Source organism: Hylobates moloch, unplaced genomic scaffold (genome assembly GCF_009828535.3).
Source record: "Hylobates moloch isolate HMO894 unplaced genomic scaffold, HMol_V3 SCAFFOLD_14, whole genome shotgun sequence".
NCBI classification, from domain to species: Eukaryota; Metazoa; Chordata; class Mammalia; order Primates; family Hylobatidae; genus Hylobates; species Hylobates moloch.
Window position 1 is genome coordinate 27,475,043 of NW_026652289.1, and position 26,895 is coordinate 27,501,937.

The following is a 26,895-nucleotide window of genomic DNA, read 5'->3' on the forward strand; positions in this document are numbered from 1 at the left end:
TCTATCTACGCACCTCGACGAGGGGGGTGTGAGGAGCTACGTTCCACAGAACGGTAAGAAACTCCGGCCAGGACACACGGGATCACAGGAGAACTCGAGGCGAAGGTGCGGCGTCGGTGCAGGAGCGGAGGGGCGGGCCCACAGCAGCCCTGCGAGCGCGCAGGTAAGCCCGCGGCCGCGCCACCCTCCCTGCAGCTTTTACGGGATGGCGCCGGCGGGGGAGGGCGGGGCCAGGCGCGCGGCGGCCGCCTCTGCTGCGGCCGGAAACAATAGTGGAGGAACCCGAGCCGCTTGGAACGGCGGTGGTGGCCCGCGGAGCCGGACGGTAAAGACCCCGCAGCCCTGCTCCCATTCCGCCTGAGCCCCGAACCCCACTCCCATCGTCCCGCCTCCTTCGAGTTCCAAGCCCCGTGGCCCCTCGCGCTGCTGCGCTCCAGGCGCCCCGACGGACAGACCGACGGAGAGACGGTCTTGGGTCCGCGACTCCCTGGGGGCGGCCGCGCGCCCCCAACGCCGAAGGCCGGGCCAGGACCCGGCTCCCCGAGACGCTGAGGCTGGGCGGACCGGCCGCCGTGGCCCTTGGACGCTTTCTTCCCTCTGGGAGGAATCCCGGAGCGATGGGACGAGGCTCTCCCGCCCGCCAGGCTCCAGGATGCCGCGGCTCTCCCAGCTCCGGCTTGGGCCCCTCCTGCGGTGCCCGGCCGGTACCGTGAAGCCACCGCTCGGCCTTCGGTGTAGTTGCCCCGGACACGGCGGGACGCTCTCCCCGGGTATTCGGTACCCACGTGCATTTTGCTGCCACCGACCTCCGTTCGATGCGAAGCTTCGCAACTCAGAGTTCGCGAGGCGCATCTGAGGTTCCCCCAATAAAGTTAGCAAAGCAATGTCCCGTGCAGGTCGTTTTTCCTGTTTCTCACAGCGTTAACTAGGTTGACAGAACCTGGTAGCTGAAAAGGCCTCGCTGCTAAGCCCTCTGATTATTCGAGGTTGGGGGACGAAGGAGTAGGACTAGAATGCCCGCAAACCTCTTTTTTCAGGTGCCCTTAACCCGATCAACTATAGGACAAAAAAGACACGGACATAGTGTCACCTATGGCCTGGCTTTAAGTTTTACTACTTTTGTGTCTTTCCACAGGAAAAGTGCAATGTTGAAGTGCAAGTATGGCGATGCTTGTTTGATGGAGCTTTTGCTTTAGATGAGCTGAACAGCTTCCTTATTTCCTAGAAGTTCCCAGTAAAGGGAACTACTCCAAAGGCAGGTTCTTGAAATGGTGTAACTTTCCTTTTCTGTTTCTTAATAGGGGCACTATGAACGAAGAGGAGCAGTTTGTAAACATTGATTTGAATGATGACAACATTTGCAGTGTTTGTAAACTGGGAACAGACAAAGAAACGCTCTCCTTCTGCCACATTTGTTTTGAGCTAAATATTGAGGGTAAGGACACAGTATAGTTTTGATCTTATGGAATGAATTTAACATAGCTGCTTTATACTGATTGTAAGGTAAAACTAAAATATCTTCAATGATTGGAAATTGTGCTAAGTATGAATAGTGTAGAGATTTGTTAAAGATAAGGTTTCTGGAAATGAAGGTGCAGTTAACAGTTACAAATTTAAGAGAAATCTTTTTTTCTAAAAGACCCCTGCAACAACCCCATTTTTCCTAATACAGAAATAAGTATGAGTGTTGACTGGGAAACGTGTTTTCTGGTTTGAGAGCTTATTGAATTGTCAGATTTTAACAGACGTGTGTGTTTTTCATATTAAGAAGTAACAACGATTTTTTTATTCTTTCGAGCCTGTTATGCAAGTATTTGAGTGAGATGAGCCCGAACTCTTTTCTCACCAGTATGATCTTATTATCTGGAAAAATACTTTAAAATTTTTAGATTAACCTCTTTTCAGTGATCACACACACTGTTAGTAATTTTTTAAAACTGCAAAGGTTTTTAAAATTCTTTTAATAATGTCCCTAAGATATATGAAGAAAAATTCTCCAAATCCAAAAAGAACCCAAGAAAAAAACCCTATTGGAAGGATTTATTTGGATTGGTGCAGTTAGTGTTGTCATATTAAAATTGATTTTTGGTTTAGATATTTATGAGTCATACTGAAAAAAAATCCTTAATATTCCTGCAAAAAAAATTTTGGCCTGTAATTTGAGTTTTGAGTTGTAACATATCAGCAGAGAGACTTTATTAAACCTCTAGATTTTGGACAGTTTCAAAATAGTTCTTTCCTTTTTTCTGTATTATATATTTGAAGTTTTTCATGATCTTTATTTTCTATTTGCTAAGTATGGGGTATGAAATGTTCTTATTGTTTAAAAAAATATAGTGGGGGATTATATACCTTGAAATTCCTGTTAGGACTTGTTATTCGGAAATTATTATAGTCACCAAACAGTATGTGATGGAAGATTATGGATTTCTTGTGGATTACATAGAATATCTATAACTTTGGCTTTAATAAATGTAGTGATTATAGCTAATTTCAAAAGATGACATAACAGGAACAGTTGGTGTATTCCTACAATCTCAGCTACTCCAGAGGTTAAGGTGAGAGGATTGCTTGAGGCTAGGAGTTCAAGTCCAGTTTGGGCTACATAGCAAGACCCCATCTCTAAAAAAATAAATAAAAATAAAAGGATATCTTAAAAATAAGTTTCTTTTACAGTACTTAAATCATGCTAGGGTGAAAATCCAAATTTATGTTCTTTGGAAATAGAGTTGGCTTGTATATTGTTGATACATTGTAGAATTTTAATTTTAGATGGGTAAAGACATTAGAAATTATCTAGTCCAAACCCTGTATTTTACCTTTAAGGAAACAGCCAAAAAGTTGGACTGCCCGGGGTTGCTGTAGTGGTGATGGCAAGCTGTTGTTATGTGCCAGGCACTGTGCTACACCCCTTATATGGATTCTCTTATTTAACTCAAGATAGCTTTGGAATGACTACTGTCATTTTCTATTTTAAATGTGATAGAACTGAACCTTGGAGACCTAAGAAATACAGTTTGAAGTCACACAGCTCATAATTGACAGTCCTGGACTTTAAAGCCTGGCAGTCTGATTCTAGTATATGTGATCTTAATACCATTGATCTACTGTCAATAGTTATTTTATATCAATAGGGCTGATATTCTAATCCTAATTGGTTATCCTTGCTATTCTCTCAGCCAGCTTTTTCTAACCAGTGTTTGCTGGCAAATCATCATTAACGGAGTTCATGCCATGATCGAATTTTTCCACAGAAACCTAAATTTTCGTAATTGCTTTTCTAGCTTTTTAAAATAAGCCTTTTAACTGGTTCTCAGTCATTATATGGAGAATATACAAATATTACCTCAGGTACCGTACATCTCTTAACATTTCAGCTCTGATAATATCTGAGCATGTAAGCATGGAATAAATCCTTTGTTTTTGAAATCATAGTTCCCTTCAGTGTAAAAGACAATTCTCAATTTGAATTAGAACTATTTCATTTAATACTCTATGTATATTCAGGGTTTCATATATTAAAATCCCAATTTAATCTTTGTAAGAAAAATTGGAATCAAATAATTTCTTCTCTATCTGGTGTCAGTTCTCAGCTCTCACAAATACACATTTTCATTTTCACTACAGTGATCAGCTAGTGTATTACAACTTTTTTGTTTGATAGAAGATTATTGTAGACTGGCGCAGTAGCTCATGCCTGTAATCCCAACACTTTGGGAGGCCAAGGCAGGTGGATCACCTGAGGTCGGGAGTTTGGGACCAGCCTGACCAACATGGAGAAACCCTGTCTCTACTAAAAATACAAAATTAACCAGGCGTGGTGGCACATGCCTGTAATCTCAGCTACTCAGGAGGCTGAGGCAAGAGAATTGCTTGAACCCAGGAGGTGGAGGTTGCAGTGAGGTGAGATTGTGCCATCGCACTCCATCCTGGGCAACAAGAGCGAAACTCCATCTCAAAAAAAAAAAAAAATTATTTTAGAAAAGAGGAGGGAAACGAGCATCTTGAATTGCACAAAATTTTAGTTTTTATGTCAGTATACAGGTCTTTAGAAATCAGTGGGGGAAAAAAGTCATAATAATTACATACTAGAAAAATAACAAGGTATATTCGTTGTCGGTAAATCTTTTAAAATGTTTTTGAAGTTTTCTTTCCTCTACCAAGTTCCCAACACAATGCCTGTCAATAGACTAGAATGTAAGAGGGGCTTTTTAAAAATGACATTTAACTTTACTAGTTTAGTGTAAATTTTTTTGTAGTTTGGTAGTATTGCAGTTGCCTGATTTCTTAGCTTTATAATTGCTAACTTTGGTCTAAAGCACTCTTCTCCGAGAAGAGGCTGAATAAAAATAAATTCTCTTGAGGAATAATAACAATTAAGCTAGTTTTGAGTACATACATTTGTAGTAAACAATAATAGTATTTTCTACTTTTTGGATTGTTGCTTACATCAAATCAACACTGGTTTCCTAATCAACTAGCCTCTTGTTTAAAAGCTGTGTGCATGCATACATTTATAAAATGAAGACAGAGGAAGGAAGAAATAACAAAAGACAATCTAATCTTGTTGAACAGATTTTGTATTGTGGGCATGGCTCTAAGTTGGCTTTTTCTCTGACTTTACAATAATGAAAAGGAAAGAGGACCCTAACTTCCAAGCCACAGGTGATATGCTTTAAGGACCTGAGAAACACACTTTGAGGACTCAGATATTTTTAAATGTTCACAAGGTTGATTTTTTTTTAACCTATGCTTCACCATTTGATATGGTTTGGATTTGTGTCCCCACCCAAATCTCATGTTGAAATGTAATCCCCAGTGTTCTAGGCAGAGACTGCTATTAGGTGATCGGATCATGGAGGTGGAATTCACATGAATGGGTTAGCACCATCCCCTCAGTGCTGTTCTCATGATAGTCAGTGACTGAGTTATCGTGAGATCTGGTTGTTTAAAAATGTGTAGCACCTCCCCCCCTCACTCTCTTCCTCCTACTCTCTAGCCAGTTGAGATGCTGGCTCCCTCTTTGCCTTCTGCCCTGATTGTAAGTTCCCTGAGGCCTCCGCAGAAGCTGATGCTACGGTGCTTCTTGTACAGCCTGCGGAATTGTGAGCCAGTTAAACCTCTTTTCTTTATAAATTACCCTGTCTCTGGTATTTCTTTATAGCAATGCAAGAATGGACTAATACACCATTAAAATAAATTGTCTACTTCTCAGATTAGGAGACAGATGCATAAACTTCCTAAATACTTACAGCCTTGACCCTAAGACACTATGAACTTTTTCATACATATTAGTGATCAAATACTCTAAAATGCATCATAGTTCAAATTGCTAAAATCTCTAAAGATATTTAATGACCAACTCACTACCATTCTCTAAGGAATGGCAAAGAGGAAGGCAGCCCAGGGTGGTTAGGAGCTAGTAATGAAACTCAACTGTAAGGTAACAAAGCCCAAAGTGAGACCTGAGCAGGAAAAGATTCAGGGTTTCAATACTGTTGGTTCATACTATCAGTTTTCATCTTGTACCAAAATAGTGTACAAATAATTCTTAGAGCATTTCTCTCTTCCTATAATTGGCTTGCTTTCTTTTCCATAGAGAAAAACCCCCTTTTTTTTAAGCTAGCTTAGCTTAGTTTAGTTTTTTTTCCTTTATTTTATTAAAATAAGGGTTTCACTATGTTGCTTAGGCTGACCTCGAGCAGTTCTCCCACCTCAGTCTCCCAGGAAGCTGAGATTACAGGTGTGCATCACCTTACACCTGGCTAAAACTTTTTTATGAGATTGGACCAATTCCTGTTATACAGGTTGAGCATTCAAAATCGAAAATCTAAAACTTTTTGAACACCTACATGATGCTCAAAGGAGATGCTCATTGGAGCATTTCGGATTTTAGATTTTTGTTATTTGGAATCCTCAACCAGTAAGTATAATACAAATATTCTAAAATCTGAAATTGGAAACAGTTCTGGTCTCAAGTATTTCAGATAAGAGATACTCAGTCTGTACTAAACAAAGTTTTCAGTGTAAGTTGACCTTGCTAGTTGATGAGTAAGTATGTATCTGGCTGCTCTCTCTGTAGTGCCTCTTGGACTACTTTCAATTAGTTCTTTCTAGAACCATTCTAGAAGGAGACCCAAAGTCAGCTCCTTAGCAATCTTTCCAGCAGGAAAAATCTGTAATCTTGGTTAAGTCGTAGGTGAATTAGTGCCTACGTTTAATCTTACTGTTCCTTGATTCTCCGTGTCTTTACCATATACTGTTTGTGGTCAGTAGTCAGGGAACAATTTGAATCTCAATATGAAATTCTTGATTTGGTTTGGAAGTTAGAACTCATTGTTTATTACTCGAAGAGGACATAAACTGTTCCTCTATGTCCTGCTTCTGACACACTAACTTTTTTCCACTTAAGTAAGGGGCCCCACCACTCGTGATCAGGAAGCTGTAAAGAGCTAATTCAATCTGGCATTAGCCTCTTTCTCATTTCCCATCCTGTAATGGCAAACATCATGTATTAACTAAAAGTTGCACTTTGAAGTATAAAGCCTTAATGGGAATTCTGAACTTTAGCTTGGTGATCTTTAATATTCTTATCTTAGTCTATTTTGAGCTGCTATAACAGAATAGCTGAGACTGGGTAATTTATAAAGAACACAGATTTATTTCTTAGTTCCGGAGGTTGAGGGCCCTGCATTTGGGCAAGGGTCTTCATGCTGCATCATCCCATGGCAGAAGGCAGGAAGTCAAGAGAGAGCTAAACTCACTTTTATGATAAAAGTGGTTTTTTTTGTTTTCTTTTGTTTTTTTTCCAAGATGGAGTCTCACTCTGTCACCCAGGCTGAAGTGCAGTGGTGCAATCTCGCATCACTGCAAGCTCCACCTCCTAGGTTCACACCATTCTCTTGCTTCAGCCTCCTGAGTAGCTGGGACTACAGGCGCCCACCACCATGCCTGGCTAATTTTTTGTATTTTTAGCAGAGACGGGGTTTCACCATGTTAGCCAGGATGGTCTCAATCTGCTGACCTCATGATGCGCCCACCTCGGCCTCCCGAAGTGCTGGGATTACAGGCGTGAGCCACTGCGCCCAGCCAACAGTGGTTTCTTACGAAAGTTATCTCAAGATAACTAACCCACTCCTACGATAATGACATTGCTTCATTCATTTGGTCAGAGCCCTCATTACCTAATCACCTATTAGACCCCTCCCAACACTGTTGCTTTAAGGATTGTTTCCAAAACATGAACTTTGAGAGACACGTTCACACCATAGCAACTTGAAAATAAAGGCTTAAGGTTTTTTTTTTTTCTTAACTTCCTTTTAATATCACTTAGTTTGAACACTTTAAAAATGGCTCTGGTAGTAATACTTTATTTGAACAGGAGTAGGGATAGGTGAGAGTAAAAGTAGGCTTAATTGGTGATAAGTTTAAATAGTAGAATATTTTTAAAGAAAAATCATTGAAACTAGGCTAACAATATCTGGTAAAGACTTGTGATTTAACTAACAACCCATATATGAGGAGCCAGTTTCCAGACTTTTATCCCTGTCCTGTTGATGGTAGCCTCATTTTTTTTTCCTCCCGCCTAACTTTATTAGGGTGTCTTAGGGTGCGTTTAAAATTTAGATCACACTTAAATTTTGGTTGTGAAGATACTTCCTCTGCAACAGAGGAGTATATATGTTCATAATGATGATCTTGAGTGCTTTTTAAGTCAGTGATAAAAATATGTTATGGCCGGGCACGGTGGCTCACGCTTGTAATCTCAGCACTTTGGGAGGCTGAGGTGGGCGGATCATGAGGTCAGGAGATCGAGACCACGGTGAAACCCCGTCTCTACTAAAAATACAAAAAAAAAATTAGCGGGGTGTGGTGGCAGGCGCCTGTAGTCCCAGCTACTCAGGAGGCTGAGGCAGGAGAATGGCGTGAACCCGGGAGGCGGAGCTTGCAGTGAGCCGAGATTGCACCACTGCACTCCAGCCTGGGCGACAGAGCGAGACTCTGTCTCAAAAAAAAAAAAAAAAAAAAAAAATGTTATTTTAAATCAGTGATTTAAAGTTGAAAACAAGCAGAGTGTATAAGCCAGAATATCCTATTAATAAGAATATCATAATTACAAATTAAAATGATTTATTAGAATACATAGAAATGACTTTCTGGTTCAGAGTCATAGTTCATTTATCCCAATAGTCTGACAGATGAAAAGAAATGTTTTATGAGATATATGAAAACAACTTAAATCTAAATTGAACGTCTTTACTACTTGGATCAAAAATATTCTCAAAGATACAGTTTTTATGTTGAAATAACTTACAATAACTGTTACTGAAAAACTAATAAAGAGACATCACCTGTCCAGAAAGGATTATTTGCCTTATGAAGTATAATAGACACTAAAAGCGTAATTTTTCTTATTACATGCAAATAATAATGGCCTGTAAAGAAAGAAGACAAAGATAGATTTATCTCTACTCTAGCGGAAGTGAAGTGTCACCCTCTAGTTGGAAGAAACTAGTCCACCTTATGCTCAGTAAATATTTAGGGAATTTATGCTTTTAGGTAAGTCTCTTATCTAAATAATAGTTGGATATTATTTACCAGGTATTGTACACTTTACATGCAGTTTAAAATTTTATTCTTAATACAACTATATGAAGTAGGTTCTGTGTTATCCCAGTTTGATGAATAAGGAAAGTGAGTAGAGAGTCTCGGTAACTATTCCAAAAATCACAAAGGTTAGAGACCCAGGGTCTGTGATTCCAAAATGTCCAGGTGCTTAAATTTCTGCTTCCAAAGAAAATGACATGGACTCTTGGGAATTTAGGAGCTATTAAGTAACTTTTAGGCAGGATTGGAAATGAATTACACAAATGTGAATATTCAAGCAAGGAATAAAGTTTGGGTCCTAAGACATGCTTAATTTTTAAATAATTTCTACTCATGATATTTAATGAATACACATTCTGTGGAATAGCCAAAAATACTCATTTCTGATGACCTAAGAGAGTGGAGTGATGCAATTTCCATATAGATTGTAATCTAAACAGTAATATGCCAACATAATATAGTTTTGAGAAATTTTTATTGGATTGGTGTTAATCAGATGGGAGGAACTAGGAAGAAAAAGGACACACAAGACAGTCTTGTTGCTGGACCTTACCCAGAAGTATGCAGATGTCAGCTGGTAGTGAAACAGTGATTCTAACACTGCTCTCTGTCCTTCCACCATCCAAGTAAAGCAGACTAGCATGTTTATCCTGATTAGCCTTTCTTTCAAGAGAGAGAACAGGATTATGGGTGAGTGGAAGCAGACAGTGTGAGCACAGGTGAAGATGTCAGCACCAATCCTGAAATTGCGTAGCAGCTCCCTTTTGCTTATCAGCCTCAATAGCTGATGCTGGGACAACCAGAGAGAAAAGAAAGTGTTCATTAATGTTGAGCTTCCTAGTTTCTGAATTTTAGAAGATAATGAGCATTAACCTTAACTATGTCAATAGAACATTTTAGAAATATTTAGAACATATTTAGAAATACTGTTCCTCTGTTTACAGTTCAAAATTAAAACTTAAAATTTTTTCAATGTTTATTACTGAATATAAATTAAAAACAATATAATTATATTTATATAGCACTTTAGAGGTTGGAAGGTGATTTTGCTGTTACATTTAATCACCATATTATGGGAAATGAGCATTAAATGTGAATTTTAAATAAGGCAAGACATGAAAAATGTATGAGTGATTGAAATCAAAGTAGCTAAGTAAAGTTGCAGAGTTATCAAAATGTTAACCACAGTTCTGGTTGGAGTGAATTTAAATTATTCTAATTCAATTTGTCATACCATCTGTTAAGAATCTGATAAGGAGAATAAACCCATTAAACTCTGAGCTTTGGATTTATCGTTTTAACAAGGGACAGTGTCTCTTCTTTATAAATAATTTTCAATTAATATATCTATTTCTGGTAGCTCTTTGCTCTTACTGTCTTGAGTTGTACAACAGTAAGGCAAAATGATGATTTGTGTGTACCCATAAATCTGAATCTCAAAATGAAAGCTCTGTGGTTGATTTCACCATAATTTTAAACATATTCCTTCAGTAAATACTAACTGAGCAACCACTAAGTGTCAGAAATTCTCTAGTAGCTAGAGATAATGGAGTTAGCAAAAATAAACAAATCCCCAACATATGAGGCTTACATGAGAGAAGGAAAAAGACAATAGAATAAATAAATTGTATGGCATATTGGAATGTAATACAGGATTATTTGCCACTATGAAGTATAATAATAGACACTAAAAGCACCTTCCAGTTTCTGAAGTGCTATACAAATATACTTAATGACATTTTTAATATCTGTCCTAAACATATTACTGGTGGAATAATATCTACCATGAACTTAATGAATGATAATTGCTACTCTGTTTTGAAAATTAGAGCCCATACATTGAGGAAATCTGGTTGTGTTATTTGGGAGGAGTGTTTCAAGATTAACATGGAATACTCCTTCATTCATACTTTTATACTGCTGTCTTCAAATATTAAAGAGGATCTTCAGTATCTTTAAGTATTTTGGACAGTAGAAAATACTTCAAAGTTTTTATATTACTGCTTACTCTGAGGACATTTACTTAATATCCTTCATAATTTTGACCATGTTAATTTGGCTGAACTAATTATTTTCCATTTATCCTGATAAATCAACATTTTCATTATTGTATTAGTTCTCACATTGCTGTAAAGAACTACCTGAGACTGGGTAATTTATGAAGAAAGAGGTTTAATTTTCTCACAGCTCTGCAGGCTGTACAGGAAGCATGGCTGGGGAGGCCACAGAAAACGTAACAATTATACCAGAAGGTGAAGGAATGTCTTAATCGCCAAAGAAGGAGGAAGAGAGAGAGAAGAAGGTGCTACATACTTTCAAACAACCATATCTTGTGAGAACTCACTATCATGAGAACTGCAAGGGGGACGTCCGCCCCATGATCTAATCACCTCCCACCAAGCCCCTCCTCCAATATTGGGGATTGCAGTTTAACCTGAGATTTGGGTGGGGACAAATCCAAACCATATCATTCTGTTCCTGGCCCCTCCCAAATCTCATGTCCTTCTCGTATTGGAAAATACAATCATCCTTTATCGACAGTCCCTCATAGACTTAACTCATTTTAGCATCAATTCAAAAGTCCACAGTCCAAAGTCTCATCTGAGACAAAGCAAGTCCTTTCTGTCTATAAGCCTCTAAAAAACAAGTTAGTTACTTCCAAGATACAGTGAGGTTACATCACAGACTGGGGTTATGTGCCTGCAGCTTTTCCAGGCGCACAGTGAAAGCTGTCAGTGAATCTAGCATTCTGGAGTCTGGAGTACGGTGACCCTCTTCCCACAGCTCCACTAGGCAGTGCCACAGTGGGGCCTCTTTGTGGGGGCTCCAACCCCACATTTCCCATTTGCACTGCCTTAGTAGAGGTTCTCCATGAGGGCTCCACCCCTGTAAGCAGACTTCTGCCTGGACATCCAGGCATTTCCATACATCCTCTGAAATCTAGGTAGAGGCTCCCAAGCCTCAACTCTTGCCCTCTGCACACCTGTAGTGTTAACACCACGTGGAAGCCCCCAAGGCTTACAGCTTGCACTCTCTGGAGCAGAGGCCTGAGACATATCCTGGGCCCTTTTAGCCATGGCTGGAGCTGAAGTGGCTGGGACATGAGCAGTGTCTCAAGGTTATACAGGGCAGCAGGGCCCTGGGCCCAGGCCATGCAACCATTCTTTCCTCCTAGGCCTCTGGGCCTGTGATGGGAAGGGCTGCAACAAAGGTCTCTGAAATGCCTTCAAGGCATTTTCCCCATTGTCTTGGCTATTCAGCTCCTCTTTACTGCAGCTGGCTTGAATTCCTCCCCAAAAATGGGCTTTTCTTTTCTACCACATGGACAGGCTGCAAATTTTCTGAAGTCTTATACTCTACTTCCTCTTTAAATATAAGTTCCAGTTTCAGATCATCTCTTCGTTCACATTTATGACCATACTCTGTTAGAAGCAGCCAGGCCACATCTTGAACACTTTACCGCTGAGAAATTTCTTCCACCAGATAGCCTAAATCATCACTCTCAAGTTCAAAGGTCCACAGATCCCTTGACCAGGGATACAGTGCCACCAGTCTCTTTGGTAAAGCATAGCAAGAGTGACCTTTACTCCAGTTCCCAATAAATTTATCATCTCCATCTGAGACAACCTGGACTTCATTGTCCATATCACTGTCAGCATTTTGGGCACAACAATTTAACAAGTGTCTAGTAAGTTCTGAACTTTGCCTTATCATCCTGTCTTCTTCTGAGCACTCCAAACTGTTCCAACCTCTGCGCATTATCCAGTTCCAAAGTCGCTTCCACATTTTCAGATATCTTTATAGCAATGCCCCATTCCCAGTACCGATTTTCTGTATTGGTTCTTGCATTGCTATAAAGAACTACCTGAGATTGGGTCACGGTTCCGCAGGCTGTATAGGAAGCATAGCTGGGGAGGCCTCAGAAAACTTTTAATCATGACAGAAGGTGAAGGGGAAGCAGGCACATCTTACATGGCTGGAGAAGGAGGAAGAGAGAAGGGGGAGGTGTTACACGCTTTTGAACAACCAGATTTTGTGAGATTCACTATCATGAGAACAGCAAGGGGGAAGTTTGCTCCCATGATCCAGTCACCTCCTACCAGCGCCCTCCTCCAACATTGCATATTACAATTTGACGTGATATTTGGGTGGGAACACAAATTGAAACCATATCAATTTTATTTCTACTACACAGTAGAATAAATACAATATAGATAAAATATAATTCCTACATATTAGAAAGTTCTCCAGAAAAGTCAGTTTTAGATTACCAGGTTATTTATTAACAAAATTGTATTAGATAAATATCAGTCATAGATATTCTGGGAAATCTCAGTTCTCAATTGAGGGTGAATATGGACCAATTTAATTTCTTTCACACTTCTTACAGCTTCTGTCTTTTCTGCCTCTCACTCTTTTTTTTTTTTTTTTTGAGATGGAGCCTTGTTCTGTTGCCCAGGCTGGAGTGCAGTGACCAGTGACAGGATCTTGGCTCACTGCAACCTCTGCCTCCCAGGTTCAAGTGATTCTCCTGCCTCAGCCTCCCGAGTAGCTGGGATTACAGGTACCTGCCACCACGCCCAGCTCATTTTTATATTTTTAGTAGAGATGGGATTTCACCATGTTGGCCAGGCTGATCTCAAACTCCTTATCTCAGGGTGATCCACCTGCCTTGGCCTCCCAAAGTGTTGGGATTACAGGCATGAGCCACTGTGCCCAGCCTCCCCCTCTTAATTCATCTATTTACCCTCTCCTCCGTTTTTTTTTTTTTTACCAGCTCATCAGCTTGGCAACCTACAGTTATTTTCTATCTAACCTGGCAGATTGGCCAAAAGAATGATTAGCATATCAGAAATGTTCATGTCCCCCATTTTAAAAGAAAAAGTCAAGGAAAAACACTTTTCCCTTTTTTCCTTAAGCCATAGTTCTTTAAAGAGCAGTTCATTTAGGGTCTCTTATTTCTCCTCCCAGCTATTCTTCATGCCCTCTAATTTGCCACCCTCTTTTGCTCTCACCAGCAATTACCTAGCTATCTAGGCAATAAAACAGGTTCGTGTTACTGTAATTTTCAAAGTCTGACGTCTTGTTTCTAAGAAAATAGATCACTTTCTCAGAACTTAAGTTGAGCAGGTGGCAGTTCAGGAGATGAAGGACAAAGAGACAGAGTTATCACATTTCTTGCTTTCAAACCCTAAATTTGCTTTGTCATAATAGTGTGCCTTCATTCATCTGGTTATTATTATGAAGGCATTTTTAAGGCTATCTTGTTTAAGTAACATCTTTTTAACCTTGTCTATCATTAGGAAACTTTGTTGTTTTTGTTTTGCTGTAAGTTGTTGTCTCCGTATGCCCCATGTAAGTGGATATTTAAAACTAGTAATTCAGTTACAGTTAATTTGAATAGCTTTTTAGGTGTGTTATGACAATTTCATGCACAAAAATTTTTTAAGAATAAATATCAGTACATTCACTTAAATCCTTTAGGGGGGAATATGGAACAAGTAGAGGGTTACTTGGGTCCATTGAATTATTGGCTTAAAATTTTTTTCTAACATAATGTTAATTAAACCTTATAGTCCAAATTTGATTTGTTTTACCAGAAAAACAAATTTACCTTTCTATATCGTGCTATTGTGAGTGTAATATCCCATATTAATATATCGGTACACTGGCTGGGCATGGTGGCTTATGCCTGTAATCCCAGCACTTTGGGAGGCTGAGGTGGGTGGATCAACTGAGATCAGGAGTTTGAGACCAGCCTGGCCAACATGGTGAAACCCTGTCTTTACTAAAAATACTGGGAGTTTAGTAGTTTACAAAAACTACCCATGTGTGGTGGTGGGTGCCTGTAATCCCAGATGCCCGGGAGGCTGAGGCAGGAGAATCGCTTGAACCTGGGAGGCAGAGGTTGCAGTGAGCCGAGATCGCGCCATCGCACTCCAGCCTGGGTGACAAAAGCAAAACTCCATCTAAAATAAACAAATAAATATATATATATGTATACACGTATATACGTGTATATATGTATACGTATATATACGTATATATACGTGTATATATGTATACGTATATATACGTATATATACGTGTATATATGTACACGTATATATATGTATATGTGTATATATATATATATATACACACACATATATATGTACGGTTTTAAAAGAAATGGTGATAGCTTGTATCCATGTTCTCTTTCCAAGTACCCTTTTGCTTAGTTACCTGTGGACAAGCTACCTTGTCCAATTCAGTAGCCTAGCCACATTGAATTCATTTAAATTAAAATTAAAACTAGTTCTTCAATCAGACTAGCTACATTTCAGACGCTAAATAGCGATTTGTGGCTACTGGCTACCTTATTGCATAGCTCAGTTATACATACAACTTGTCCATCATCACAGAAAGTTCTGTTGAGCATTGCTGTTAAAAAACAGGTAGCTACATTAAGGAGTAGAATTGAGTTTGGATTAGTTTTGTGCCTTTTTAGTAATAAACAGTTGTTATGTATGTGTGTTTCCCCAACTTTCCAACTGTTAGAATAAAAAAGTAGAATTCACGGAGAGATGTTTTATTTTTGAAAAGTCATTTGCAATGTATACATCTATCAGTAAAAGATCTCAGTTCTGCTCTGGTCTCCTTGGTTGAGGGTGAGGTTTATCATTGTCTCTCTGAACTCTTAGCTCGTTGAAATTTTCCTTTATAATTCATTTATTAGATTAAGCTGCTTTGATTAACTGCTTTAATCCTTAGCACACACAGGAACTTTAAAATGGCATGCACATGTCTAAGCTGAAATCTGCCATCTAAAGGCCACCTGTTGATAAATCTTTCTTTAGGGCAGTAATTCTCAAAATGTGGGAAAGCAAGTTTCTGAACCCATCTATATGTTGGCTTCATGTGGTTGCCAATATTCCATCGGCTACCAAGGCAGAGATAAGCAGTTACCTTTTACTTTTAAATGGTATGTTGCGTACTTTGAATATGGCAGACTCTACTTAGTTATTTAAGTGGCTCCTGAGTTAGCTAAAGGCATGAGGACGAGGAAATGAGGTACTCTTTATCACAGTACTTTCTAAGGCACCTAGGACAACTGGTAAAAAATTTTAAGAGGCAGAAGCCTGTCCTTTGTGGGAAGTAGATACTCCAACTATTCATCCTTGCCTTCCCACTTTTAGTCTAATCTTCTACCTTGGTCACATGATAGGATAGACAAACTGAGCATCCTCCCACTCAGTGGCAGTGCTTGGCAATAGATATAATGGTAATAACTTCTTGAATTATGGCTTGGCTACTGCTTGCTCATCAAATGCATAGTAGTCTAGTCGAATTGAGCACGAAACCATCACTGGGGCAAGTAGTATTTACACTGCAGCAATCCAGCCTAGTCTCAGTACAGTACAGGTGACCGGACATGGATTTAGAGCCTGCAGGGTCACAGGTACAAGTGCTTTCATTAAGGAAATAATAAGAACTATTTGGAATTGAAGAGTACATACCCAGTTCAGCAGCCAGTTCCTGCCAGATCCTCTCACTTTGTTTTTAATTTTTCTCTTTAAAATATTTGTGGGCTAAACAGAACTTAACCTGCAGTATGGATCCAGCTCTCAGCCCGTGGGAGTGCCACTTCTACCCACAGGGCTTTTCCTTTATTCCTTTTATCAGGAATGGTTGTCTGCGCCTCAAAAACAAGTAACATTTTAATCTATTGTCTTTCCTAATAAGATGGAATTTGGCTACCCTCCCATTTTTACAGTGAACACCTGCTTAAAGAAGCACAAGATTACTGTTACTTAATATGGACAACACATACATATTCAAGTACCTATACTACGTTTCTTAGCATCCAGGATAAGATCATCACAAAAAGAAAAACACCTTTAATCTTGGAAAATTATTTGGGCTGCGCCAAATGTGAGCCTCCATAAAAAACTTTTTTTTCTTTTTTTTAAGGCACAGGGTCTCACTCTGTTGCCCAGGCTAGATAGAGTGTAGAGGCACAGTCGCAGCTCTACGCAGCCTGCGCCTCGCTGGCCCAAGCGATCCTCCCACCTAAGTAGCTGGGACTACAGGTGCACGCACCATGCTGGGCTAATTTTTGTATTTTTTCTAGTTACCAGGTTTCACCATGTTGCCCAGACAACTCTCGAACTCCTGGGGTCAAGCAGGCCCCTGGCTTGGCCTCCCAAAGTGCTGGGATTATAGCCATGAGCCACCACACCTGGCCAAAAAATATTTTGAAGCAATACTGCATGTATTGTTGCACAAATACATTTATCATGTTTTAAGGCAATGTGCTTAAAATTTTTTCACAGCATATTAACTGGAAAATTAATTTTTTTGCCTTATTTAAACATTAAGAAAGAACACATAAACCCACCATTTAGCAAACCCATACTCCCAGTTCCCTAATTTTGCTCTAAGTTTGAGGTAAAAGTTGGAGTGCTTGCTTTCTTAGTGCTTTCCAATCTCCTACTGATGTGATACTGCATATTACAACTTCACATCCACTGATGGTTGTATTATATTTGCTCTCCTTGTGGAGCACCAACTTATGTAAAGCCAGCCCTTTGGTTGGGAAGTGGAATATGTAATCAAATTCAAAATATAGTCTAATTGACCACAGAAAGTTTAAGGGAGTCAGATGACATGATTCAAGAATGTGTGAAGTATAAAGGCATTCAGCATCAGAGTAGACAGCTGAGAGACAGTGCTATTTGACAGGACCAGCTGGTGAATCATCAGGAAAAGATTGCCTAGCTTACTCATTACTACCAAGTTATAAATCAAGTCTTCTTCAAGAGGCTAGGGGTAAAAGCAGAGGATCATGGGACGTGGTAGAACTTTAAGCATTTTGATATTTGTGGTTATTTTTTTAGTGCCATTTGGAGTATTATTTCTGTTAGAAAAAAAAATTGTTCCTACAATCGGCAAATTAAGTACAATCTAATCATTCTTTTAAAAGAGTAACAGTGGGCCAGGCACAGTGGCTCACGCCACTGTGATCCCAGGATTACATGCCACATGTAATCCCAGCACTTTGCTAGGCTGAGGCAGGTGGATCACCTGAGGCTGGGAGTTTGAGACCAGCCTGACTAACATGGTGAAACTCCATCTCTACTAAAAACACAAAAATTAACCAGGTGTGGTGGTGTGTGCCTATAGTCCCAGCTACTTGGAGGGCTGGGGTATGATGATTGCTTGAACCCAGGAGGCAGAGGTTGCAGTGAGCTGAGATTGTACCACTGCACTCCAGCCTGGGCAACAAGGCGAGACTCCGTCTCAAAAAAATAAGAGTAATGATGGTAACTAGAGCTAAACATCTAAACATTTGAGTAGTCTTTGCACTTTTAGGATGGATTTAACCAAGTTTTCTTAAAGCAATTTATTTTAAAGAGGAACTTAAAGGATAGAGGTGGGGATAGCATGCCAGATGGGTTAGAGGGAGGGTTTCAAAGTATAGAATAATAGTATAAAAACTCAGATAAAATGGGAAAAGATAAAAGAAAAATAAAATTATTGAATAGGAACAGCTTTTTAAAATACTACTATTCATACAGAAATATAGCCTATATATATTTCTAAATAGCCTGTAACAAGAAGAAACCCATACTTTTTTTTTTTTTTTTTTAAATTAAGTTCTGGGATACATGTGCAGAACGTGCAGGTTACATAGGTATACACATGCCATGGTGGTTTGCTGCACCTATCAACCCATCACCTACATTAGGTATTTCTCCTAATGCTATACCTCCCCTAGCCCCCCACCCCCCAACAGGCCCCAGTTTGTGATGTTCCTAGCCCCCTACTTCCCGACAGGCCCCAGTGTGTGATGTTCCCTTCCATGTGTCCATGTGTTCTCATTGTTCAACTCCCACTTATGAATAAGAACATATGGTGTTTGGTTTTCTGTTCCTGTGTTAGACATGAACTCATCCTTTTTTATGGCTGCATAATATTCCATGGTGTATGTGTACCACGTTTTCTTTATCCAGTCTATCTTTCATGGGCATTTGTGTTGGTTCCATGTCTTTGCTATTGTGAGTAGTGCTGCAGTAAACATACGTGTGTATGTGTCTTTATAGTAGAATGATTTTTAATCCTTTGGGTATATACCCAGTAATGAGATTGCTGGGTCAAATGGTATTTCTAGTTCTAGATCCTTGAGGAATCACAACACTGTCTTCCACAATGGTTGGACTAATTTACAATCCCACGAACAGTGTAAAAGCGTTCCTATTTCTCCACATCCTCTCCAGTATGTGTTAAGAAACCCATACTTAAAAAAAAAAAAAAGATTAAGACTTCTGGTTGCCAATTAATTAAGGTCTTGGTTCTCTAATAATGACTTTATGATTTAAAAAAAAGTGACATGGATATCTTTGAAGTATCTTAAAGATGTTTTTATAATAGGAAGTTAATTATGTTGGCCTTCAAAATTTTTATTAGCAAGCAAGTTGTAGTACAATCTTGGTTGAACTGGTTTGGAAATTCTTACAACTCAGCTCCTCAAAAGTATCAACTGATTGTATTGCATTTAGATTTATTCCCTTTCAAAAGCTGCTTAGGAAACAAATTAGTGCTCAGAGCTGTTTACGCTTATAATGCAGTTAAAATTGAAAAGTCAGTTGGGAAACTCACTGGGATCTCTTGAAATAGCAATGGTTGTTTCTGCTATAATAATTTGAACTGATGAGGTAGAAAAAACAAATCACTTCAAGAGTTTATAAAATGATATGTATATTACTGATGCAAATTAAGTGAGCTACTCACATTATTTTCTAGATTAAAAAGTCATTTTTTTCAAGTATATGAAGTAGTCAGTGTATTACAGAAGTTTTGGTTTCCTATGCTACTGCCGCACAGGATATTTTAAAATATGTTTATAAAACAAATGTTTCTAATTGAACTTTAAAACTCAGTCAGGTTTTTAAATTTTAGTATGACTGATGTAACTAAAGAAATTAGAGGTATATATCTAGATGAATGAGCTACAGTTAACATAAAACATCTTCTTGTATATTTTCTGTATGTAAATTTCTATTTAAAAATATATATTTGAGTAGAAATTCATTATTTTCTTTGACAGATTGAATGATGCCACAGGAATGCCATTTCTGTATCAGTGCCACTGATACGTTCTTTAGACTAATAGCCCATTAGACTAAATATAGGAGTAACTTCACTGAAAGATGCCTTTAATTACCTGCTGAGCAGCCTGGCAGAACTGCAAATTCTAGTTCCCTTGCTAGGAGGGACCTTGCAAGGGACCTTGAGTGATAATTGATTTGTTTTTGGTGTTTTAAAATATATTTTTAATTTTCTTTTATGCATTTAACTACTTTTGAGTACCCACTATGTGCCAGGCATTTTGACACTGAGAATATACGAGTAAGATAGACATGGTCCGTATTTTTCACAGAACCTACATTTTGTCGGGAGATACAGGCCACGAAAGAGGCAATTGTAAAATCTAGTGTGATAAACTAACCCAGATGTTTGCGTTAGATAAGGCTTCTTAGGGGAAATGAGAACTAGACAGGAGGTGATGATGATCATGACCCACATTTGTAGTGGGAGTGGTGCTGGAGTGAAGCAGAAGGATTTCAGATGTTGTAGGTGCTAGATTTTATGGGAGAGAAATCTGTTAAGATGGTCAGCAAAACCTCTGGGATTGCGGGGAGTGAAGAGCTTTCAAGGAGGACACCCAGGTTTCTTCCTTGAGCAGTTGGTGATGCCAGATTCAGTAAGGGGATCAGCTGTGGAGTTGTGTGGTGAGAGAGATAAAGGAGTTAAATGTTCAGTAAGGTGAGTTCAAGGAGCCAATAGGTACATCTAAGTGGAAATTATGTTACATGAATCATTAAGAAGAAACAGTAGATAAACTTTACAAGTCCTCATTATTCTTCAAATAGATATCTATTATATTGACCTGTTGTTATAGCTTTCTAGAGCTATGTACTCTAGTACATCAGAAAATTAGTTATTTAATGTAATTACTTTTTCAACTTGTTTTAATATAATTTCTGGAGTTTCTGTATAAATACTAAAAACCCCACAAAATTTAACAATAAATATTAATTACTTTCCATAGCCTAGTTCACAACCTTTTTTATATGCTAAAGAATTTCATTGCTACATAGAGCTGAGGCAGTGCACTGAGAATGAGACCATTTACGGTTTTGAGGGATTAGCTAACCATCTGTTGGCAACAAGACCTAAAAGAGTTTGCAGAGGGTAGGGGAGCTCTTTAATAAATGTTCCAGTTAGTAATAGGCAAGCTCCAGGTTCTCTCTGCATACCAGTGTTTCCCAGAAAACTAAGCATTGGAATCAGATAGCAGAATGGAACCATTTTTCCTTTGGTGTATAACTTGTGATAACTACTGTTTTGTCTTCTTATCTAAAATGTGTAATAATAAAACTTTTAATAAAGCAGGGCTTGTGAGCTTCCTTTTTATGTCAATTTCCCATTTTTAAAGATGTATACTCTATTATCAAATAAAGCTTTGAGATTTATAATTTACATATTCTAATGTTGCTGGAAATTTGACCTAATCAGATAACAACTGGTAGAAATGTATACATGCTCACAATTGCAGTACAAGGACAAAGTGATAAATAAAATGTATATTAAATTCTTTTTAAGTTTCTAGCAATGTTTGTGCTCATTGGAAGAAACAAGGCTCAGATACTTGAGTTTACCTCATGAGAGCAGTTGTTTACATGTGCTTATAATATTAATGTGTTTTAGAGGTGTGTTCACATAGCTTACAGTAACTGTTGAGGGAACTGATAACCAATTTAACACTTGGTTTTGACAGTCTCCTCAAGTCCCACCACTGGCTGATATTATATATATTTTTAAAAACATTAATATTCACAAGTATGTTAATACTTTATTTCATACCATTAAAGTACAAATGTTTCATTATCTTTCTTTTAGCCAGACTTTGGAGTTCAAATAAAATAACTATGAGTTCAATTTTCAAAGCAAAGGATGAATTATAAAATGTATTTTTTTCTGATGAATCAGCTAAAACTTTTTTTTAAACTAGCTCCTGAGTGGCTCTTCGCTTACTCCATTTAAAAAGCTAAGCAGATTTAAACTGGTTAGTTCTGGCAGACATAAATTTTCGGGTCCACATTCCTAATTCACCTTCAGTATAAAAGTAGCGCTGTTTGACTTTAATAATATGGCTTGAACTTATAAAAATGTGTGAATATATTCTGTATTTTGAAATGTATTAGATATTTGAAAATGTTTTATATTTTTATAATTTTTATATTTTTAAAAAACAATTGAGGTAGCATACTTACACTCCACTAAGTTGAGAGATATAAAAATAATATTTCTGTTATTTATAGTATATAATGAACATTTATTTGTGAGTTGAGGAATTACTGGCTGTTGGATCTTGGCAGATTGAATTTACTGCTATATGAAAAATGTGTATAATGCATTTCTTTTAGAAAATAAAATTATCTTGATAAGGTTTTAGTAACTATAAAATGGAAATGTGAAAAATGTTAGATGCTTTGATTTTCTTAAAAAATAAATGTAAATAGCTTATTGAATTTTTGACTTATTTATTTGCATTTTTCTGGTTCTGGTTTTTTTTTTTTTTCCAATAAACATAACATAATTTAAGAACATGATTTACTGTGTTTTAGGGAGGAAAACTTGTTGAGTATTTCTGTTATTGAACCTCATAATATTATAGATATTTTTGCAAGTGTGTACTTCAGAAGGTTTCATGAAGAAAGCACTATAATGTAAAGGCCAAAAATCTGTAAAGGTAAATTGCTGGGTTCAGTAGTATTTTTTTTATATTGTGCAGTAACATCTCTGGACTAGGATTAAAACTGAATAATTCAGTTCTTAGAAAGATTTTGCTATCCATAAGAATTTAATATTACTGAATATTAAATTGAAGCAGAAATTATTAAGCCATATTGTATACTAATACTAATATTCTTTAGCATTTTTCCTCTAATTCACAGACTATCAGGGACTCTGTGATTTTACTAAGATTTGTATGTTCTTAAAATGACTTATAGAAAACAAAATTTCTGAAGTCTTTTGTTTCTCTTTTTTTTCCGTAGGGGTACCAAAGTCTGATCTCTTGCACACCAAATCATTAAGGGGCCATAAAGACTGCTTTGAAAAATACCATTTAATTGCAAACCAGGGTTGTCCTCGATCTAAGCTTTCAAAAAGTACTTATGAAGAAGTTAAAACCATTTTGAGTAAGAAGATAAACTGGATTGTGCAGTATGCACAAAATAAGGATCTGGATTCAGATTCTGAATGTTCTAAAAACCCCCAGCATCATCTGTTTAATTTCAGGCATCAGCCAGAAGAAAAATTACTCCCACAGTTTGACTCCCAAGTACCAAAATATTCTGCAAAATGGATAGATGGAAGTGCATGTGGCATCTCTAACTGTACACAAAGAATTTTGGAGCAGAGGGAAAATACAGACTTTGGACTTGCTATGTTACAAGATTCAGGTGCCACTTTATGTCATAACAGTGTATTGTGGCCTCATAGTCACAACCAGGCACAGAAAAAAGAAGAGACAATCTCTAGTCCAGAGGCTAATGTCCAGACCCAGTATCCACATTACAGCAGAGAAGAATGTAAGTAAAATGGGGAGAAAAGTAAAAGTTGGGTGGTTTGGGATTTTTGTACATTTGTATAGATGTGTAATGGGTCAAGAATTTTGCTGTGGAATCGTAGATTTGGGAAACATTGTATTTAACAGGTTCACCTTAGCAAAAATAAGCATCTTAAAATTTTTCATTCACTGGGATTCCATCTTCTAAGCATTGAAGTTAAGCAATTTCCATGTTTGTTTTGCCATTTAAAATGATTACACTAAATGGAATCAACAAACTGTGAATTGGAGCATCTAGGACTCGTATAGTTTAGAAGTACAGCTTCGTCTGTTGGCTAATACACGTTGTCATGTTGCTGATCCCTGCAAGACTAATTGACTGGTGGTGGCATTTCAGAAGCAAAAATCTGACATTTTACTAAAGGCCAAAGGTAATGTGTGCACTTACTGTAAAGTTAGAAAAGGTGACTCATTCTCTCTACATCTATTTCTACAAAAATTTACAGAAGCTGAGGTGATTTTAATTGTCTTGAAATCATGTTTTCAGAGCCAGAAGGGACTCTGGTATCTTGTTATACAACTTCTTGATTCTAAATGTGAATTATTTAAGATTGTATATCTAGATAGACAAATTGATTTTTCAAACTGCAGGTTATAAACTGTGTAATGCTTAATCAAAATAAGCTTAATGGGTAGTGACTAACACTTTTTAAAAACTGAAACAGAATAGGAGATATCAGAATTCATTGGACTTACTACTATTTTTTGGTGAAACTTTTGTTTCATTGGAGGGTGGTGATGTACTGGGAGTGATAAAAAATATGTTTCTGGCCAGGCACAATGGCTCATACCTATAATCCCAGCACTTTGGGAGGTCAAGGTGGGAGGATCACTGGAGCCCAGGAGTTCAAGACCAGCCTAGACAACACAGGGAGACCCCGTCTCTACAAAAAATAAAAAAATTAGGTGTGGTGGCACATGCTTATGGTTCCAGCTCCTAGGGAGGCTGAGGTGAGAGGAATCACTTGAGCCCAGGAGGTTGAGGCAACAGTGAGCCATTGATCGCACCACTGCACTCCCACCTGGGTGACAAAGTGAGACCCTGTCTCAAAAAAGAATAAAAATAAAATTTTCTTACCATGGGTTGTGGTCAGGGTTTGAAAACTTCTGCTCCACACTTAACAGCGTTCATGGTTGAATACTGGAGTACTGCTGAATGTTGTGTTGGCAGTTAAGTGCTGATTTTTAAAAATAGGATATTGTGTTGGTGATGTAAGCAGCATGTTTTCCTAGGTTGTTGTGGTAATAGTGAATACATTTTCATGTTTCAGTGAATTCGATGACTCTTGGTGAGGTAGAGCAACTGAATGCAAAGCTCCTACAGCAAATCCAGGGTAAGAATCACTGTCAATGCTTTTTTGTGTGTGAAAAATTTTGACATAGAAAATCACCTATGATAGGACACCATTGGCTTTATCTACATTTAAATTTGGAAATGAGATATTGTAACCTGTTAGAGTTTCCAGAGCAAAAAGAATAAGAAACAACTTTTAATTGCAGAGGAAATACATTTTTCCTTTTTTTTTTTTTTTTTTTGCGACAGAATCTTGCTTTATCACCCTAGCTGGAGTGCAGTGGTGGTCCTCCCGAGTAGCTGGGACTTACTGTCATGGTGCGCCATTACACCCAGCTAATTTTGTATTTTTTTTGTAGGGACGGGGTTTCATCATGTTGCCCAGGCTGATCTCGAGCTCCTGGGCTCAAACAGTCCTCCTGCCTCAACCTCCCAAAGAGCTGGCATTACAGGTGTGAGCCACTGTGCCCGGCCACATTTTTCTTTTCTAAGTGAAAATGGAAACTACAACCTCTTACTGACATTTTATTGACTACCCACTATTGCACCAGGCACTATGTGGGAGTCCTCCCAAACAGTTCTTTAAGGCATGTGATATTAGTCTTTTTTGTTAAATTATAAACAATTTCAAACATACATAAAAGTAGTGAGACTAGTATAGTGAACCCTTTAAGCCATCTTCACCAGCTTCAACTGTTATCAAAGGCATAATAATAATCATCTCTACTTGCATCCATTCCCATTGCACTACCCGTAGCATGGATTATTTTCAAACAAATCCTAGCTAACACATTGTTTTTTGTCCATAGATAGTTAAGGATTTCCTCTAAAAGATAACTTTAAAAAATAGTCACAGTCTCATTATCACACCATTTAAAGTTAATAATTCCTTAACATCATCAAGTATAATGCTAACACTAACATTTAATGTTCAGATTCCCCAGTTGTCTCCTTTTAAGTTGATTTCCTTTTAGATGAGAAAATTGTACTTCAGAGATGTTAAGTTGCCTACAGAGATCATGCATCCAATCAGTAGCAGATCAAAGATTTAAACTCCAAAGCTTAACCACACAGCCTCTCAGAATAATAAAAATAATCACAATAATAGTTGTAGTAGAAATTTATGAGTACTTTACAAATATGATCTCATTTAATTTTTACAGTAGCCTGGTGAAGTGCTTACTATCATTATTAATGTTACACAGAAAAGGAAATTGAAACCAAAAGTTGCTTGCCTGAGGTACGTAAGAGTAGGAACAAGGATTCAAAACTCTTGGTAGTCTGATTCCAAAGCCTCTTAGAGGGGGTTCCAGACCTGAATACTAACAGGCACTTCTTGTCCATAAATCACATTATATACTAATTTAATCTGTTTATAGATTCTGATTGAGAAAAGTAGCTCAGCTACAGTAGCAACCACCATTTTTGCTGTGTATCTCTGTAGTCACTTGATGGAGAAGAGCCAAATTCCATTTGACTATGTAAAGTATACAGATGCCTAGGATGATCAGAACTGATATGCTTTGTAGAGAACAGAACTGTTTCCTTGGTATCAAATCAGTTTCATTGTGACTCTTTGCCCAATGCATAGATTTCAGTTGGAGTTCTTGAAATATAAATCATAGCACCGGCTTTCTGCATACTAAAAATGAAAGTTTTTAAATCTTTTACAGAAGTTTTTGAAGAGTTAACACACCAAGTGCAAGAAAAAGATTCTTTGGCCTCACAGCTCCATGTCCGCCACGTTGCCATCGAACAGCTTCTGAAGAACTATTCTAAGTTACCATGTCTGCAAGTAGGGCGAACAGGAATGAAGTCCCACCTACCCATAAACAACTGACCTAAACAGACTTACTTTGTATGCCCTACCCTTTATTGGTCTCCCAGACATGCAAACTTTGAAGAAGTTTGAAGAAAGTTGCGGTCCATTTTTTTATGGTCATTAAATTTGCCAAACATAAGGCAGTATTTAACATCTTTGTCAAATAAAGCAGATCATTATACTCTAGTCTTCTAGGGCTAATCATTTTGGCTTATTTGGGGACTCTTTTTTCCCAGAATTACTAAACAAATTTTATCACATGTGACTACTTAAATATACTGTTACAGTGTCATTTTATTAAACATTTTAATGTAATTCACCTGTCAAAACAACAGATTAACTCCTTAGTCTAAACTACTAGAGATAATTTTTAAGAGGGAAATGGAATTCATATCACCTCTTATTATGAGCAATATTTTAATATAAAAATTTTATATGTAAAAATGCTATTTTAGGTACTTTGCCATTCTCTTTATAAATGTGTATTTGAGT

The 26,895-nt window shown here is 37.9% G+C and overlaps 2 protein-coding genes across 6 annotated transcripts in view; one reads left to right on the forward strand and one right to left on the reverse strand.

Annotated features, from left to right (window-relative positions):
* CHODL (chondrolectin) overlaps window positions 1–112 on the reverse strand; it is a 458,585-nt gene extending 458,473 nt beyond the window's left edge. Inside the window, exon 1 of the mRNA XM_058427421.1 lies at window positions 14–112. The gene's annotated coding sequence lies outside the window, so the exon portion shown is untranslated. The remainder of the gene's footprint in view (window positions 1–13) is intronic.
* CUNH21orf91 (chromosome unknown C21orf91 homolog) lies at window positions 56–26,584 on the forward strand. 5 transcript variants are annotated; one of them, XR_009209623.1, is made up of 6 exons: window positions 269–325; window positions 1,302–1,435; window positions 22,713–23,249; window positions 24,559–24,621; window positions 25,745–25,821; window positions 26,255–26,402. XR_009209623.1 is itself a non-coding variant. In XM_032174414.2 (5 exons), the coding sequence occupies exons 2-5, from the start codon at window positions 1,309–1,311 to the stop codon at window positions 26,419–26,421; spliced, it is 894 nt and encodes a 297-aa protein (XP_032030305.1). In that variant the 5' UTR covers window positions 56–163; window positions 1,302–1,308; the 3' UTR covers window positions 26,422–26,584. The 5 variants fall into 5 exon arrangements, 4 of the variants coding, with proteins under 4 accessions (XP_032030305.1, XP_032030304.1, XP_058283400.1 ...); XM_032174414.2 differs by lacking the exons at window positions 269–325; window positions 25,745–25,821 and adding an exon at window positions 56–163 and having other exon boundaries at window positions 26,255–26,584; XM_032174413.2 differs by lacking the exon at window positions 25,745–25,821 and having other exon boundaries at window positions 26,255–26,584.
* Window positions 26,585–26,895: the final 311 nt, after the last annotated feature.

Bases quoted from the DNA above. Each gene is read 5' to 3' on its own strand.
- CUNH21orf91 (XM_032174414.2), top strand. From the start codon at position 1,309: ATGAACGAAGAGGAGCAGTTTGTAAACATTGATTTGAATGATGACAAC. The intron at 1,436-22,712 runs GTAAGGACACAG...TTTTTTCCGTAG, and splicing joins TTTTGAGCTAAATATTGAGG to GGGTACCAAAGTCTGATCTC. The intron at 23,250-24,558 runs GTAAGTAAAATG...TTCATGTTTCAG, and splicing joins ACATTACAGCAGAGAAGAAT to TGAATTCGATGACTCTTGGT.